The 20360-nt window shown below is 36.4% G+C and overlaps 1 protein-coding gene across 1 annotated transcript in view; it reads right to left on the minus strand.

Moving 5' to 3' along the window:
* Window positions 1–20360, minus strand: part of KCNN2 (potassium calcium-activated channel subfamily N member 2) — a 191945-nt gene that overhangs the window by 169885 nt on the left and 1700 nt on the right. The window contains exon 2 of the mRNA XM_069088189.1: window positions 19807–19902. Coding sequence (XP_068944290.1) covers window positions 19807–19902 — 96 coding nt within the window. The remainder of the gene's footprint in view (window positions 1–19806; window positions 19903–20360) is intronic.

Here is a 20360-nt window from a genome sequence, read left to right on the forward strand (position 1 = left end):
CACACACACACACACACACACACACATACCTCTATAATATATAATTCAATAACATGGCTATTTTCTTCAAAAGGTCTTAATTCATCATCTGAAATGAAACTATTTTTCTTGGTTTCTTATAAATTTTATCATATTCCCCTAAAACAAATCCTGAGTATGAAACTGGTGATTTTATTTTCTTTCCTCCAACCCTTCACATGCGAGGTAATACAAGTAAATAGAATAAATAATTTGCCAAACTGCTGTTGGAAGTCAAAATACTGAACTTAACAAAAGATAATTCATTGTGCTAAACAATGTGTGAACTACAAAAGTTTCTAAAACATAGCCCCTGCCCTCAAAGGAGCTTTCAGTCTGTTACAGTGTTCTACATACCACAGACACTTAAGAAATCCTTGTTGAATCTATGGAAGAGGAACAAAGTTAATAAAGGAGCTAATAAGAAAGCCTAGCTTATAGTTTGGAGGAGTGGAAAAAGGAATAACGAGTACTGGAACAAAGTATTTCTTTATTCATTCATTTTTCACACAAAATGAGATTCACACATGTCTTCATATTCTTAGTATCCTAGCCTGGTGAGAGGTAGTGTGGTTAGAGGGGTGTCCTTGGAGGCAGAAAGACCAGGGCCCAAGTCTAGCCTCTGACTCATATTATTTGTGTTGCCCTGGAAAGTCCCTTTAACCTCTCATTCCCCAGGAAGCTCTCTAAGATTATAAATTAGCAATGAGTTACCAATCAGTATCTGCATTAGTGGAGGCTGTTTCCATACTGGAAGTTCCCTATACTTAGAGAGTCCTTCATACCAATGGAATCCAGTCTAGACTACATCATTAAGATTGGGACTAAATTTGTGATTTCATTGAAATAAAAATATTATATAAGAAAGCCTTATATAATTTTACTACTAAAACACACTGCCACCTCAGTTTTAGAACTTATTTTTAACAATATTGTAAAAACAAACAACTTAGTAAGACTTACAAACCTTGATCAATGAAATAATCAAATAAAATTCTAGAGGATTGATGAAGAAAATTATTTACCTCCTGACAGAAAGGAAATGAACTAAAGATATAAAATGATATGTTTCTGGATGTGGTCAATATAGAAATTTGTTTTGCTTGTCTATACATACTTGTTACAAGGGTTTCATTTTTTTTCCCAGTGGGGGTTAGGGGACAAAGAGAGAAAAAATAATTTCTTAATAACTTAAAAAAATGTAATTTTAAAAATTTAAAAAGAACTTATCTTTAGGAACTCATAGCCCTTTGGAGTTTATTATTTACAGGCAAATTGGTATAGCTAAATGATGAATTTAAAGTTCAAATTCTGCCTCTAATACTTTAGCAAGTCCCTCCCCTCCTATAGGGATGCAGTTTTCTCTTCTTTAAATGAGACAGTGCTTCTTAAACTTGTGGTTTGGGACTTCATATGGAATCAAGAAACATTTGGCAACAGTAAAAGGTTTCTGAACTCAAAATGACCAAAAAATAATTAGTGAATCCTAGGTGTTTCTAGCAGCACTTGGCCATGTTGCATGGAGTAACTTCGCTGCAGCCTTGGTTCCAAACACAGAGCACACACACTTTGCACTGTGTGTGTCCTCAAGCCACACAACCCACCCCACACTTCTGAAAAGCAAAAAGTGAGTGAAAAAAAGTTTAAGAAGCCCTGTACTAAATGATCTATAAGGTTTTTTCCTAGCTCTTAATCTATGACTCTATAATCCATACTGAGCATGCACTTCTGCGATGTTATGGAGTACGTGGCCTCTGAGGAACCTACCATCTTGAAAAGGCCTATGAACTGATCTAATTTTTCCTCAAACAATCCTATTTAAGTATAAAGAAATTACAGGAGTTATCCAAAGTCAAACAGCAATTCGATGGAAGAACTTGAGCTAATATTAAAATGTGAGGCATTCAGACCAATTTGTAGGTATATTTTGCTTTACCTAAGACGTACGTTACTGAGGGGAGGAATAGCAAGTCAAATTTTCCTATTGCTTTGTATGTCTAAAATCTGTTATCTTCATATCTGAATCATCTCAATTAACAGTGCCCTAATGATTTGGAGAAAATTACAATTTAAGAATTCCAAGTAAAGTTAGAAAGGAGCATTCTGATTTTTAAAAGCTAGGAGGAAAGCTATAGATTAAGCCTCAGTGACACTTAAAGATTAATGAGAAATATATGTCAGTAAGTTTATTGTTGTTCCATAGTATCAAGCTCTTCCTTCATGGGTGACCCCATTTGGAATGGTTTTCCATTCTCCAGCTCATTTTACAGATAAAGGAAACTGAGGCAAACAGGGGAAAGTGTCCTTGTCTAGGATCACACAGCTAAGAAGTGTCTGAGATAGAACGTGAGCTCAGGTCTTCCCAAACCCAAGCCCTGCACTCTTTTCCATAGCCACCTAGTTGCTCCAAGCATTTATTAGGCACCTACTGTCATGAACTGTGCTATGAACTAGAGACACAAAGACGGGCAAAAAACAGACCCTACTCTCATGAATCTGTAGAGAAAATGTACAAACCTTCATGCTATGAGTTTAGGGAAAACATCTCCCCAGAAATATGAGCCTTAGAGGTCAAAGAGGTCTACTCTTAGCCTGATTCCATCTCAAAAGGAAGTGTTCACTATCTTAGACCCTGAGTCTCACCCAGACATTCTGATGAGATTCACTACAAGAAACGTGTTCAGTCATTTCAGTCATGTCAGACTCTTCACAACCCCATTTGGGGTTTCCTTGGCAAGGATATTGGAGTGGTTTGCCATTTCCTTCCTTAGTTTATTTTACAGAAGAGGAGACTGGGGCAAATAGGGTTAAGTGACTTGCCCAGGATCACACAACTACCAAATGTCTGAGACCAGATTTGAATTCAGAAAGAGGATTCTTTTTGATTTTAAGCCCAGCACTCTCTCTGCCATGCCACCTAACTGCCTGATTATATGGAAAATCTCTGCCTAGAACAGACTTGATCTTGGTTAACCTCAAGGTTACTGCAAAATTAGGATATTTTCCCCACCCCACCTGCCAGTCACCTGACAACTTGTCCCTATTACTCAACCTCTGAAATATGGAATAAAGTGGCTGAGCAGTGTCACCTGATAGGCTCCTTTTGCCAGCAGCCATAAAGCTGTGTAAAACCCTATACAGGGGTGAATCTGCCTGTTCTGCAGTTGCTAGCTACCCAGCAACTTTACATCTGCTGATGCTAATTAAACTTTTTTTTCTTCTAGCCTTGCCTCTTGATTTATTGATCTCCCATCAAACCTAAGTGGAAGGAATTACTCTCCAGGAAGATCTAGGCTAAGGAATTTCCTAATAGCTTTTACAGTCTAATGGGGGAGATAACATGCAAACAACTAAAATATGCAAGAATAAAATTGGGGATAATCCCAGGGGAAGGTACTAAAATAAAAGGACTGGGAAAAGCTTGCTAAAGGCAGAACTTTAACTGAGACTAGAAGGAAAGTGGGAGGTAGGGATGAGGAAGGAGAGAGTCCTAGGAATGGGAAACAGCCAGGGAAAATGCTGAGAGCTGGGAGAAGGAAGGCTGTGCACCAGACATAGCAAGGAGACCAGTGTCACTGGATTCTGGAGTCTGTGGAGGGGGGTAAAATGTAAGGAGACTAGACTAGACTAGACTAAGGAGACTAGAAAGGTAAGAAGGTTTTGAAGGGCTTTGAATGAAAAAGGATTTTATATCTGATCCTGAAATAACAGGGAGCTACTGGAGGTTATGATAAACAGTTAATGCAATAAAACAGTGTTTAGAAAAATAAGGAAATAGAGGTCAAAGGAAAGAAAATAAAAGAATACGGAGGTTTGAAATTAATCAATCAAGAAACATTTATAAAGCACCTATTATACTTCAGGCATTATGCTAAGTGCTGGGTATGGGCTTTTCAAGAAATTCATAGTCTAATGGGAGAGACAACATAAATTCTAGGTACAAACAAGGTATATACTGGATAAATGGGGAATAATCAACAAAGGGAAGACATTAGGATTAAGAGAGATCAGGAGATGGAAGGAAGTTAGGAAATTCAACAGATGATGAGGAAGGATATTCCAGGTATGGGCACAGATAGCAAAAACTACAGGAGGAGAGAGGGAATGTCTTGTCTGAGGAACAGCAAGGAGGTCTTTGTCACTGGATCTCAGAGCATGTCACGGAGGAGATAATAAGCTGAAAGATGACTGCAAAGGTAGGTTTTTGCTGCTGTTGAGTTGTTTTCAGTCTTGTCTGACTCTCCATGACCCCATTTGGGGTTTCCTTGGCAAAGATACTGGAGTGGTTTACCATCTCCTTCTCCAGCTTATTTTACAGACGAGGAAACTGAGGCACACAGGGTTAAGTGACTTGCCCAGGGTCACAAAGCTAGGAACTGTTGGAGACTGAATTTGACCCCATGTCCTCCTGACTTCAGACACAGGAATCTATCTACAATGCCACCTAGAAGTCCTGGAAAGATAGGTAGGGTACTAGTTAAGAAGGGCTTTAAATGCCAGAGAATTTTATATTCAATACTAAAGGTGACAGGAAGCCATTAAAGTTTATTAAGCCAGTGTGGGGGAGGGGAGGAGGAAAGTCACCTGGTCGAACTTGCGGTTTAGGAAGATAACTGATAGCTGAGTGAGTATGGACTGGAGTGGATAGGGGCTTGTGGCAGAGGAAAAATCATCAGGCTACTGCAGTAGCTGAGGCATGAAGTGATGAGGGCCTGCCCAGGGGTTGTGGCAGTGTCAGAGGAGACAAGGGGTCTTATTCAAAAGATGATGGGATATGGGAGAGGGTTGGAGAGAAAGTGAAGAGTTGGGGTTGACACCTAGTTTGTGAATCTGGGCAGCAAGGGAGATGGTGGTATCCTCAATAGTAATAGGGAAGTTAAGAAGAGGGGAAGATTTGGAGAGAAAGATAATGAATTCCATTTTGGATATGTCTGTAGGACATCCAATTCAAGATGGTGAACAGACAGCTGAAGATGTGGATCTGGATGTCAGCAGAGAGGTTAAGTGTAGACAAGCAGATTTTAGAATCATCATTATAGAAATGATATTTGAATCCATAGAGGCTGATGAGCTCTCCAAGAGAAACAGTATAGAAGGGGAAGAAAAGAGGGCTGAGAGCTAACCCAGGGAAGTTAGAAGGCATGACCTCGATGGAGATGCAATAAAGAAGATTGAGAAGGACCTATACATGATAGGAGAACCAGGACAGAAGAGGGTCACTAAAACAAAGAGAAAAGGGATTATCAAGCAGAAGGGGGTGATCAACAATGTCTGCAGAGAGGTCAAGAAGCATGAGGTTTGAGAAAAGGCCATTTAAGAGATCATTAGCAACTTTGGAGGGAGTAGTCTCAGTTGAACGATGAGGTAAAAATTCAGACTATAGAGTGTAGACTGTAGACAATGAGAGGAAAGGAAGTAGAGCCACCAATTATAGGTTGCATTCTCAAGGAGTTTAGCCACAAAAGGGAGGGAGATGATACGATAACTAATTGGGATAGAGGAATCAAACGGGGGGATTTCTGAGAATTGGGTAGACATGGGTATGCTTGCCTGTAGTAAGGAAGCAGTCAGCAGAGAGGGGAAGACCGAGAGCAGGGATACGGGGGACAATTTGGCGGAGAAGACAGGATGGAATGTCCGATAGAGGGATTGTCCTGACAAAGAGAAGGGCCACCTGGTTATGTGACACAGGGATGAAGGAAAAGATACTAGCCAAAGGCATGGGTTGATATGAAATGAGGAGGGTAAAAGAGGGAGCTCTTGGTTATTTTTTCAATTTGGAAGGCCTAAAGTGAGGGGTTTATGTCTAGATAACAGAATCATGAAAATGGCAGGTCCTGGTACTGATGGCAGCTGGCAAGCCCTGAGATTATTTGAAGCTATGGGTTCCAGAGCCCTCCTGCATAGTAATTGCATTTGGGAGGTAACAAAGATATCCCTGTCGGATTTATCTACAGATTAGTGATCTCCATTCAAGAAGGGAAAGAGCTTAGTGGAAAGGCACCAAATCTGAATAGATGTGTTTGGGGTTGAAGGTAGAAGACATATTAGTATTCCCTTGCCTCTCATTTTTAAATAAATCCTCTGGCTTTGACCTGTATCTGCTTAACTGGATACCTACTTCTGGAATCTATGGTAGTAAGCCTTGACCTACTGTCACAAGTTCTACTACAGAAGGTATCTATTTTATCTTTATATAATAGTATCTTTACTGTTTCTATTTTTAGATTGCCACTTAAACTTGTACAGGAGTGAGAGATTTTCTGGAACTATCACAGTATCACATTGTCCAGTGTTTATTAACCAGAATAAGAACAAAAAGTCAATTAAAAAATGGTCAATGGAATAAAGCAGCTTTTGTAGGGGATAGTAGAAATAAGGAGGAAAGAGAGAAAGCAACGTAGCAAAGGCATGCATGTATATTTTGACTAAATTCAAATAACTTCTGTATTATTCACACTTCTCCCCTCTATTAGTTTGGAAAATGGACACCAATTAACACTTAATCAAAAATTATTTTAGCAGGTGAAAATTCCTTTTAAAATAATAACATAAAATCACTGATAAATAAGCTGATATGAAGTGAGATGTCACTTTGCACTCTTATTTTATGGACTCAATGATATATGGGATAATTGCAAATCCTCAAATTCTCCTTAGTAATACATTTGAGTGTGAATCTCAGATTTGACTGAAAACTCCTAAGTGAAAACTAGTTTAAAAATCTTCCAGAAAATTACATAAATATATTAGAAAGGGACCCTCCCAGTACTAGACATATACCTTAATGGAGTGATTTGTGAACAGCCACTTTTCTATTCTTTCCAAAAATCCTAATTCTTCACAATTACATTTCAAATAATCTATCAATGACTTTTTTCTTTTGTCTTAAAAGAAACTTTCACCTGCTAAAATTATTTGTGACTTGGTATTGATTGATGTCCACTATCCAAACTAATAGAGGGGGAAAGTATGAATAATCCAGAAGTTGTTGGAATTTAGTCAAAATACACACTCATGCCTCTAATATATTTCTCTCTCTTGTCCAACCTTATGTCACCCTTCCCCTGCAAAAATTGCTTTATTTCATTGGCTATTCCTTTACTGACTTTTTTGTTCTCATTCTAGATCATACCTTAAGGTTCATTTCCAACAAAGAAACATTTCATTTGTTGCCTAGTTCTAATTAACTTTATTGTTAGTCATCAATTGTCCACCTATGCAGCTGGGCAATAAAAGAGAAGGTGAAAACCTTTGTTGTTGGGAAGGGCTGCAAAGCAGTTAACCAAGTCATAAATCACTTAACAACCGATTAGATAATAACTTTTAAAAATAAGGATATTGGGAGATATTGTTAGTATACTAAAAACAGTCTCTTATATTTTCCCTGAATTTGTATAAAAGCGCAAAGAGCCACATTAGATGCCTGAGTTATTTAGAAATTACTACTACCAAACAAGATTGGTTTTAGAGAACCACACAGCCAGACCAGAACTAGAAAAACAAGTATGCTGGGTTCTTCTCTTTCTCTATATGTACACAAAAACACACATCAAAGAGACAACATTTCTTTCCTATATATAATAGGAAAGAAAGCAAATGTCTAAAATAGGACATTTTTCCAGCATTAAGAGAAAAATTAGCAGCTGGACATAAGTTTTTTCAAATGTTACAAAAATCTGAGTCAATGGCTTTTATATCAAGGGAATTAAATATAGCCATGGGAAGTTCTCCTCCTGGAATAGAAACATTTTCTTTAATAAACAAACATCTGAAAAGCTTCCCTTTATACTACAGATATATATAATTTGTGTGTGTGTGTGTGTGTGTGTGTGTGTGTACCACAGTCAATCCTCAACATTCGTGTGTTTTTTCAGCATTCCTGTGATTTTAGTAGTCACCTCATTTTCACTTTCATATTGGCAACCAGGCACATTAGTGTCTATAAGTAGTAGAGAAAAAAATCAGAAGCAAGATGCCTACAAGTTTGTGGAACAGCTGGTATCCTACTAGGAACTTAACTGGTCTTTTTCACCCTACTGCTGTAAAGACCTCCCTTGCATTTATTGCATATTTTCATTGTTTGCCTTTAAAATTCATATTTTGTGTTGCAGTTATTCCCCTAAAGCACAGTGCGAATTGGACTCCAAGCCAAAATGTGCAAAGTGGCTTAGTGAGAAAATAAAGATATTAGATAAGCTTCTTACCAGAATGTCTGCAGCTGCTGCTGCTGCTTTGAGTTTGGTGTTAATGAATCAATGATTAGTTATATCCCGAAAATGGAGGAAAGTACTAATGAGAAAACAATGTTTTGCCTGTTACCAGTTTTTGTTTTGTGAGTGATTTGATGGGTTATTTCATGTGTTAGGAAAAGTACATATGATTGCAATTAATATTTTGTTATAAAGAATTGTATGTAGAAAAGTGTGTTTTCAGCAGTCTGTGGCGAAAAATTACAGTTTTTCTTGGTTCTAACCCCCTATTTCCCGTAAGTTCAGTGTATCATCATTCATATTTTTTATTTTTCTGTTATTTTCTAGGAACATTACCCCCATGAAAGTTAAGGATTGACCATGCATATATGTATGTGTGTGTCCCACATACACACACACACATGCTAAATGCATTTTCATTAGATATCTTGTTCGATACTGAAAAAGTGAGGTTAATGAGGCTCCCTAGAGGAGTAGTTTTAGAGGAATAAGGATAAAACTAAAATATGCCATCTTCTCAGCATTAATATTAAAAATGTCATATTGTTGCATGCAAAATCAATAAATTCATGCTTTTAAGTTATCATACTCAGCTTAAAAATATGCTAACCAAAAATGACAAAAATGCTTCATGTTTTATTTTCTTTAATACCAAGACTCGTTCTTAGCTGCTAGATTAATACTGAATCCAATTTTCCTTCAATACCACTATCAAAATAAACATTTGGAAATGCCAGATATGTTGCGGAAGTTATGTTGTATAACATTCCTTGCACATGTATAATCTTATTGTAATTATGAAATATTCAAAATGATAGTTGACAACTATATAATACTTTAAGGTTTGCAAAGTGTTTTGCAGACATTTTCTCACCTGATCTTGACAACAAACCTATCAGGTATGTATAGTTAGGAAGTTAAGAACTCATTTATTTTAATTTTTAAAAAAATGTATTGCATTGAGGCTATTCAGTTCTATAAAAATTCCAATCTCCTGCCCCCCCCAATTATTCAGTAAAAACTTTACCTTAAAGATTATCATCCATAGTTTCCTTAGTATTAGAAGCTATAATAGATAGTTAAGAAAATAATACAAAACTATAGCCACGTTAATAAAAAAATTACTGGACAATTTATACTGTTCAAAATAATTGTGTCAGAATAAATAAGTAATACTGTTAATGAGCATAAAATGTCATTAGTTTCTTTTAAAGGACAACATTAGAACCAGCATGGCATGGATACAGAGGTAGCCAGGGCCAGGAAGATGTGGGTTTGAGTTTTGTTTTTGACCTGTCCTGGCCGTGTGACTTTGGGTAAATCCCTTAACCTCCTAGTTTCCTAGATAATCTCTTAAACTATAAATTAAATTTTACTATACATCTGTATTGTCAGAGAGAGTTTACACACTAGGAATTGCCTGCACTGAGGAAATCAAAAGTCTAGGCAAAAACAAAAAAAATATACAAAATTTAATTAATCGGCAACAACAGTTTGCATTATAGTGGCTAAGAGCATCATGGCTTAAAGGATAATTTGTCTCCAAAACTGTTTAATTTGATGACAAAGAGTAATTTGAATTTTGGGAAAGCTAACTAAACTACTTACAATAAAATATCGCCCTTCTTTGAAAACCTTAAGTGCATTTTAACTGTCTTAAAGTTGTCTATTTTATACTATAAGTTAGCTATGGGCATGTTTTTATCTTTATTAAAAACTATCAGCTTCTTGTGGTCAGAGTCTCTGTGTTAGAGCACTTACTTTACACAGTGGCTCTGGTTAGCACTCAATAAATGCTAGTTAAATGACTAAGAGAATGATTAATGCTTACACAATTACTTTGGCAAATGTTAAAGAAAGTGTGGCTCTAAGTAACTTTTTCAGTCAATTTTATGAATTGGACAAGATGAATCATTTGTTTTATTCGAAGAGGCTAAAGGCTATGAAGAAATACCAGTTTTTGTGAAGACAAGAGTTACCTACTTACCCAATACAAATTTAGAAATCAAAGTTTAAAATTCTGCAGATTAATAGTATGATGTATGAAACTAGACATTAGCAGGGATAAACTACAAATCGCTTGAAGTTCAAGAGATCACAGGATCATAAACCAAGAGATGAAAAGAATCTAGGGAAAATGTTGGAAATTCTTTTGAAAAATGCAAAAGTCCATTGTGTACATTGTGTTAAGGGGGGGGGGCGGGGGGCGGCTAGGGCAGTGAATACAGCACCGGCCCTGCAGTCAGGAGAACCTTAGTTCAAATCCAGCCTCAGACACAACACAAAAACTAGCCGTGTGACCTTGGGCAAGTCACTTAACCCCAATTGCCCTCCAAAAAAGCAAAATAAAAAAGGGGGGGGGGCTTAATTTTAAGTGGTAGACTATTTTCCCAGAATTCAGTGAGGCAAGAAGTACAAACAACAAGCTTGGCAACTATGACATACTCCCCCACACCCCTATACCCTCACAATTTCAATGGATATAGTCAATAAGGCAATTTATTTTAATATCACATAAGAAACAGAAATGAAGCAAAGGGCTATCCATTTCAATCTTTAAACATAATCCTTTGAAAATTCTTCCTATCCTTGGTCCCTGAAGTGATGATTAAACACCAGCATTTTCCATTACTTAAAGTATTTCCTTTATTCACTTTTAACTTAACTCTTTGGGACCATTTGGATTCTAATTAACAAATGTCTGCCATTATGTATCAGGTAGTGAATAAGAAATTTAGAAATTGAGGGTGGAATCAACATGGCAGATTAGAAGCAGCCCAGTTGAACTCTCCTAACATTCCCCTCCAAAGAACTTTAAAATAAAACTCCTCAAATCAAATTTTGGAGCAGCGGAATTAACAAAAACTCAGAGAGAGTTTTTTCCAGGCTAAGGTAACTTAGGAGGTCAGCAAGAGAGGTCTGGGACACTGGGGTGGGAACAGCCCATAGCACATATGGCAGCAACACCAGCAGTGGACCTTGGATGTGACTGTGATGGTGGCAGCAACAACAGCTTCTGCAACTTTCAGTCCAGTCATGGTAAGGGGGTTGGACAATTGGTCAGAAAGAGATTATGGGGAACCCTTGCTGGCATTGAGTATAGCTGGTAGTGACTGAGAATTCTAGTGCCCATGCACAGTTCTGGGTCACAGTTCCGGGACAGAGAGGAATGCTTGTGGGGGGTCACAATGGAGCAGGGGCCCTAGTCACAGTTCCAAGGCAGAGAAGAGTACCACCTTTGATATTGTTCTATTATTTATTAATTACTGATAGTTTAATAATTAGGAGGTCTAGTTTAGTTTTAATCACTAGAATAAGTACTTACAAATTAGTTTAATTTAAAAGACAGTTTGACTACTTAGCATTAGAGTTTATAAGATTGTTTGACTTCTTTATAAGAGTTAACTTCCACATTTCTCTGCCCATACTCATTGAATCAACAAGGTCATAAGATGTTCTGCCTGGCCATAAACCAGGCATGGGACTATGTTGGTATACATGGTCACTGACACAGAATTCTCCAGGCTTTCCAGAGGATGTTGACTAACTTTATGTTTTCACCTTACCCCAGACTTTGGAAACCCCCTTTTGCAAGCAAGTCAGCAAGATTATACCAAATGTAAGCTCACCTGACACCGTGGCTAATTATATAAAAGACTGCTCTATTGTTCTAATGTATCCCTGGTCACTGAGGTACTTTGGGATGTTGCTTATTGGCAACTGCAAGCCTTGCTAATAAATAATCATGCTCTGACCTTCAGGCCTCAGTTTTTCTCCACTACAGATTTTTATCACAATATACTGCTTATGACTGCAAGAGAGCAGGGGACCTGGCCACAGTTCCAGGATGAAGAGAAGAAGTGCTGGCACTTGTGACTACAAGGGAACAGGGGCCTTTCTGTGTAAAAATCAGTATGCAGACCCGGAGAACAGTAACCACACCTCTTACTGAATCACTGCACCTTGGAAGCACTGAAAACTTGCAGATCCCCAGAACTAACTCTGAAAATAGCAGCCTGAAGATTAGAACAGTGCTTCTCCAACCCTAAATGAACAGATTCTAATTTTAACATAAAGTTCAATATCAATAAATAAGCTTGAAAAATAAGCAAACAACAGCAACAAAAGAAACTTGACCACAAAAAGCTACATCGGTGGCAGGGAAGACTGAGACATAAATTTGGAAGAAAACAATGAGAAAACAGCTTACAACTAAAAATAAAAAAAAAACTGCTATCTGGATACAAGCCCAACAAAAATTCCTAGAAGCATTTAAGAAAGAGATAAGAGTGGTAGAGGAAAAATTGGGAAAAGAAATGAGAGTGATGCAAAATAATTATGAAAAGAAAACTAACAGCTTGGCAAAAGAGGCACCAAAAATTACTGAAGAAAATAACACTTAAAAAACAGAATTAGTCTAATGGTAAACAAAGCACAAAAATTCACTGAAGAAAAGAACTCTCTAAAAAGTAGAAATAACCACATGGTAAAAAAGAAGTGCAAAAGCTCACTGAAAAAAATAATTCCTTAAAAATTAGAATTGGGCAACTGGAAGCTAATGACTCCATGAAACATCAAGAAACAATAAAACAAAAAACAAAATTAAGCAGCTTTCATCTTCAAGGAGTGGAGAGCTTGGAATATGATATTCTAGAACACAAAGAAGTTAGGAATTGCAACCAAGAATAACTTACTCAGCAAAACTTAAGTATAATCCTTCATGGGAGAAATGGATATTTAACAAAATAGAGGACTTTCAAGCATTCCTGATGAAAAAAACAGAGATGAACAGAAAAAGTGACATTCAAACACAAGACTTCAGAGAAGCATAAAAAGGCAAACATGAAAGAGTAAACATAAGGGACTCAATAAAGTTAAACTGTTGACATTTCTTTATGAGAAGAAGGTACATGAAATTCCCACGAACCTTATCTTTATTAGGGTAGTTAGTAGGAGTCTACATAGATATAGGAGACAAGTATGAATTGATTATGTTGGGATGATCTCAAAAAAAATAAAGGAATGAAAATAAGGGATGCAATGGGAGAAGGGGGAAGGGCAAGTAAGAATGGGGAAAATTTCCCACATAAAAGAGATGTGCAAGGAAGAGCTTTTATACTAAAGGGGAAAATGTGAGGGGTGAGCAATGCTTGAATTTCACCCTTACACCTTCAAAGGAAGAATTATATACATACTCTACTGTGCATAAAAATCAATCTTACCCAACAGGAAAATAGGAAGAGAAGAGGATAAGAGATGCTCAGGGTGGGTGGGTGGGGGGAGGTATGATAAGAGGGATAAGAGGGATTAAGGCAGGTAGTGGTCAGAAGCAAAAAAATAAACTTTTGAGGAGGGACAAGGTAAAAAGAGGAAGAGAAAGATAAACAGAAGAAAATACAGTTAGTAATCATTACTGTGTAAGTTAATTGAATGAGCTCAACCATAAAATGGAAGCAGAAAGCAAAATGGATTCGAAACCAGCATCCAACTATATGTTGTATACAAGAGACACATTTGAAATCCAAACACACAGAATTAAAGGGCTGGAGTAGAATCTAATATGCTTCAGCTGAAGTAAAAAAGGCAGAGGAGCAATCAAGATCTCAGACAAACCAAAAGCAAAAATAGACATAATTGAAAGAGATAACCAGAGAAACTACATTTTGCTAAATGGTACCATAGACAATAAAGTAATACAGATAGCAAGTTTCTCTGATAAATTTCTCATTTTTCAAATAGATAGGAAATTAGTCAAAATTAAAAAAAAAATTTAAAAAGTAGTCAAGGAATATTAACAGGCAGTTTTGAGGAGAAATAAAAAATATCTATAGTTATATGAAAAAATGCTCTAAATCACAATTGATTAAAGAAATGCAAATTAAAACAATTTGTCGGTACCACCTCACAGCTATCAGAAATGACAAATCCTGTAGGGCATGTGGGAAAATAGATACACTAATGAAATATTGGTGGAGTACTGAACTGGTCCAACTATTCTCAAGAACAATTTGGAATTATATGCCCAAAGTGCTATAAAACTCCACGCCCTTTGAGCAATGCTGCTACTATATCTGTACCCCAAAGAAATAAGAGGAAAAGGAAAAGGACTTATATGTACAAAAATACTTATAGCACCTCTTTTTGTGGTGGGAAAGAATTGGAAATAGAGGGGATACTCATCAATTTGGGAATAGCTGACCAAGTTGTGGCATATGATTGTGATGGAGTACTACTGTGCTATAAGAAATGATGGGGGTGGTGGTTACAGGAAAACATGGCAAGACCCATATGAACCGAGGCAAAGTGAAGTGAGAAGAACTGGGATATCATTGTGCACAGCACGAGCAATGTTATGATAATGATCAACTGTGAAAGACTTGGCTACTCTGATCAAAACAATGATCCAAGACAATTCCAAAGGACTCATGATGAATAAATAAATATTCACATTCAGAGAGAGAACTGATGAACTCTGAGTGCAAATTGAAGTATAATTTTTAAAAGGGGTGGGGGGATAAGCTTAGAAGTTAATCTGTTTCTGACTGGGTACTACAATACCCAGTCATCCAGGCTCAAACACTTGGTGTCATCCTCACTTCCTCAATCCATCTCACCCTACACATCCAATGTGTTGCCAAATTTTATTATTTCTATTTTCACAATATCACTAATATAGATTGCTTTCTCTCCACTCATATAAACACCATGTCACCACCCTAGTTCAAGTGCTAATTTCCTCTGCCTGGACTATTATAATAACCTTTATGATCTCTCTTCCTCAAGTCTCTCTCAGCTCTAAACCATTCTCCATTGAGTACCAAAGCGATTTTCCTAAAGTACTTACCTGTCAACTACCCCTTACTCAGTATTTCCCACCCCCCAACTATCTTTATGATCAAATAAGAGGTCCTCTGGCATCTAAAGCTCCTAAATTCTGGCCCCTTCCTACTCTACCCATTGATATATCCCAGTTTCACTGGCAACTCATTGTTCTAAGTATGATGATGATAATGGCCAACATTCATATATCACCTACTAAATTCTAGACACTGTGCTAGGTGTTTTACAAATATTATCTCATTTGATCCTTACAATAACTTTGGGAGGTAGGTGCTTTTATTATACCCATTTTAGAGATGAGGAAACTGAGGCAAATGGAGGTTAAATGGCTTTCCCCAGCAGGGTGACACAACTAGTAAGTATTTGAGGCTGCATTTAACGTCAGGTCTCTTTACCTCCAGACCCAGCACTCTAGCCACTGTATCACATAACATTCTAAGTCCTTTAAGTAAAAGGCAGATCACCTTTTGTTTTTGTAAAATTCTGTGAAGCAGATACCTAACTTTCACCTCATAGGTATCAGAGCATTGTTTAACTCTTCTATTCAGTATGCAAAACTGCATACTGTGACACAATGGTTTCACGACTTTTCCCAGGCATAACCTGTATGACAAGGCTATAGTATTTTTCACTGCAAGCTGCTTAGGGACAGTTGCATTTAAGAAATAACTGGTGAGATGTTCAAGTATAAAATGATTGAATCCAATCTCCTCTTCCAAAAGTAAATATACACTTTGATTTAAAAAAAAAACTAGATCATTTATGGAAACAAATGCTCTCCTTTTGAAATGTATTATTTAGAAGGGCAAAAAATGGGGTATTAGCCTCAGAGTTAGAAGAAACCATGTTCAAGTCCTGCTTGGTTGTAGATATAACAGCTGTGAGACAGTAGGCATGCCACAACCTCTCACTTCTTTAAGATTATAAACTGACAAACTGAATTTGCATTAGAGGAGAGTTTCCACAAGAGGATGTCTCTTCACCAGTGAAATCATGTCTAGAAACCAAATAAAATATTTATTAGGGTTAAGAAAAAACTCCTAAACTGAATCGATTACTTATAAAGTATCTGAATTTCATTGCCTTTTCATTAAATCCATTTAGAGCCTCTTTCAGTAGCTTGCCAGATTTAATTTTATAATAGTTTCCGCTGGCAGTGCACTTTTTTTTTCTATGCTGTGATGTGACCTAGATAAGAAAGAATAAGCAAAACCACTCATAGTAAACCTAAAAGTATCATTCCTAATTCACTTGTGATGCTACTCTGTAAACACATAGGGATGGTTTTATTTAGTACCAAATACATTAATAATGCAAAGGTCTTTAAACAGGTAGGTAGAATAAATTAGTCCTGAGTGATTTTGTTACTACAGTGTATAGATGTGAAGTTACAAAAGTTACAAGAAATGAGAGTCTCATTTCAGGTAACGTGAAATATGCTAATGATCTAGACACCAGCTGTTTATCTTAACCCCACACAGCAAAATATCCCCTTCATGCTTCTTTGTTTTTGCTGATCTCCCCTAGGTGTCAGTCTATATAATTGCTATAATTTTGTCATAATAGGGGCATAAGAACAAGTCGATTAGTCTCTTAACATCCCAGTCAAATTTGGCTCAGATACCTACTAGCTGGCAAGTCACTTAATTCTGTTTGCCTCAGTTCATCTATAAAAATGATCTGGAGAAGGAAATGGCAAACCACTTCAGTATCTTTGCCAAGGAAACCGATAGGGTCACGAAGAGTTGATTTAAACAGAGTTGATGAAACAATCATGTTGAACTGAACAATAACAACAGAAAGTGAAATGGACCTTTTTCCTTATTATTAACAATGCAGATTTATAAGCAATATTTTGCATACATGAAATTTTAGGGTTAAAAGAATCCATTTTAGGGTTAAAGGAAAATATCATGACACTTTCATAGTCCCCTACTTTCTAACTTGATGGACTCAAAGCTATTTTCCTTCCTTCCTTCCTTCCTTCCTTCCTTCCTTCCTTCCTTCCTTCCTTCCTTCCTTCCTTCCTTCCTTCCTTCCTTCCTTCCTTCCTTCCTTTCTTCCTTCCTTCTTTCCTTCCTTATTACCAGCTGATAGAAAAAGCATCTGAGAATTTAGAAAAAAATCTACTTTTTAAAAAAGACAAATATCATCTGAGGTAAAATGATTTTCAGTTAAGAAAAAACATGAAATTTTAAAAGCTGCATATCTATATTGTACACATGATAGTTGTATGATACGGTTTAGTACTTATTCTGAGTTTACAAAAATCTTGTGATTTGTGTCTCAAGTTTCAGATAAAATCCAAATTTATAAAAGCCTTTTCCAATCTATAATGATAGTGTTTCCCTCTGTGGTTGTCTCCAATTTATACTTAATATATGTTGTTGTATACATTGCCTGTGAGCTGTATTTGGCACATAAAAGGTCTTTAATAAATGTTTGTTGCTTTGACTTGACAGAAGCAATACCATATGTTGAAGTGATTTCAATAGGAAAAAGGAAATGTTACTCTATTTAAATGCTAGTGTCACTTTCATTAGGACAAACTGTCCTTCAGGAAGCTATTACATTTCAGGTAAAGCAAATATACTCCCCTAATTCTAGCAGAGTAACTTTTGCAAGTTTTAGTACTTATGACTCTTTTAATATAGTATCAAAATTATTCATGGATGTATAATTAATATTTTGTCATCATGCTTTAGGTTTCTGTACAGTTTTATTTCTCACACACAGAAAAGCAATAATCATAATAATTCAAACTTTTTAGTTAATAGGATACTTTTGTTATGGATAAATTAAACATACTGGCAGAAAATATTAAATCGTGAAATGTAGCGGTTACCTGTGACCCTGTAAAAGTCTTATATGACTGTAGAATAATTTAATGAAATTGATGTGCTTTAGGTTTGAAAGCAGAATGTTAGATGAAATTGTTTGATGATCACGTCAACTACAGGGGAAGAAATCATTGAGAACTGCAAGTCATTCTTAATCAAAATCTCAAAGTTGAGAAAAAGAAATTTTATTTACTACTTAAATCTTGCCTTTTATTGATCAAGATACTTGCATGATTGAACTGAAAAATAAAAGCTTCATGTTTTAGCAACATTTTTGTGGTTTTAGGGGGGATGTGTCATCTAATCACAAGAATAAGAGAACATACTCAATTTTAGAAATTGCTTCTTACCTTAAAACATAAAATATCAATATACTACTTTTTCCCTAATTAGAATAATTAACTCTGATGCAACCTAGGAACAAAGAACAAAGATCTAAAATCAATAAAGAAATACATAATTTATACTGTGTGTGGTTATTGAGGTTGCTCTGCCAGTAAAGTTTCATTCATTTTGTACCTAACCTCTATTCTTCTCCCCTAACCCTACCATCTTCCAAAATGTGACCTTCCTTTATTCCAGATACCTTAAGATTTTCAAGATTAATTCAAAACTAGCAGTGATGAAATATTTCTCCTTGGTAGCTCCCACAGTAGTTTACATTTATATACATTTATATACGCATGTTAAAAATATATTAATTTTTTCCCTTTCAATGTTAGTGCATGTTTGCTAGATAGTAATTTAAAATAAATACAAATTTATTCAGATGAAAGTGCTAACTGGCACCCTAAGTAAGAAGATAGCTTCCAAAGGAAAGCATTCATCAAGCATAAATTTGAGGATTTGATGTTTAAAACAAATATTTATAACAATGTCATAGGATCATAAGATACATTTATGTAAGAAATACTGGAAATCAATCAAATCTCTGTAGTTCTTCAATATAAAAAGCATTCACTTCAAAACATCCACATGTCAATAATGAAACTGTGTTTACAATCTATGGCCCTTGATATTGATGTAGAGAACTCCCAGTGAGGAAAATTTCTCCTATGCCAATTAAAAACCATATGTATACTGCAGCTTGTCACAGAGTGTTGTCTAGGACACTAAAAAGTTATCTGAATTGCCCACAGTCACACAACATATGTCAAGAGAAAACTTGAACTCCAATCTTCCTGATTCCAACATTAAGCCAAATTTCCTCTCTATGGATGCAACAATTTAAAGAAAGAAAGAATGTTCTATTATAATTTATAGAATAGTCATCAACTAGACCAATAGCAGAAAAGTCAGGCTGAAAAATCATACCTAAAAAATTTTTTTTAACTTTTTCTTCCCTCTTTTCATACTTGGCTCACTGAGAATTATTTTTGCTGTTTGTCCACTAGATGGCTATGATTGCCCCTACATACCCTTTCACACTTGAAAGGAATAAAACAGATAAAATTTATTAAAAAAAAAAAAAACGCGAATATAGAGTTAAACAAGAAAGCATCAAACATGCTAAGGTCATGAGAAGAAATAGAAACCCTAAAGATTAGAGAAAAAGAGGAGAGTGAAGAGGAAGGAGAAGAGAAATTATCTATTTTAACTTAAAAGAATTTAATTCCTAGAGTAAAATTGCCCACCCAAGTAGTTCTAGTCCTACACAGATATTTACAGTTCTGTTGAGGAAAACAAGAAACATTCTATTCAGTTTTTAAGCTGAAAGCCACCAATATTTCAAAACACTAAGTTTTTTTTAAAGATCAATTTACTCTCTTAGACTTGTAAGCTATCACCTTGTGACTCATTAGCCCCCCCCAAAAAATTTTTTTTAAGTCTGACTGATTGACTCATTTCTACTAGGGCAACATTTTTATAATTCACAAAAGGAGCATATTTGTTACCTGTATCTCCCTGGCGTGATACACAATAATAAGACCAAGCAGGATAATTGTGGAGAGGCTGATAAGGCATTTCAGAGCTAAGGAATACAGGGATGCCTGAAATAGAGACAAGAACTTTATATTAAAAACACAGTAAAATGGGGTGTCAATTCGCTGCTACTCCCTATGATGACACACGAAGTCAAGCAATCTCTGCAATGGAAATGAACTCTCTTTCCCACCTGCCCTTCATTCTGCCTCTGGGACCAGAGACTAGGGTGATTAGCATAAAGAGGTAGAAAGTGATCTCTGGGACCCAGTTATAGGTCCTAAAACTACAGAAGAAAACTGAACACGAGGAAACCAGGAAGAAAAGTTACTATGAGTTTAAAGGTGCAGGAGAAAGGAAGCAGGGGCAGCTAGCTGGCACAGTGAGCAAAGAGCGCAAAGCGCCTGCCCGGAGTCGGGAGGACCTGGGTTCGGTTCCGGTCTCAGACACTTAACACCCACACAAAAAACCTAACAGTGTAACCTTGGGCAAGTTACTTAACCCCAATTGCCCTCCAAAAGGCAAG

The sequence above is a fragment of the Petaurus breviceps genome, unplaced genomic scaffold (genome assembly GCF_028583685.1).
Source record: "Petaurus breviceps papuanus isolate PSGF00001 unplaced genomic scaffold, PetGlider_PUasm1.0 184, whole genome shotgun sequence".
NCBI lineage: Eukaryota > Metazoa > Chordata > Mammalia > Diprotodontia > Petauridae > Petaurus > Petaurus breviceps.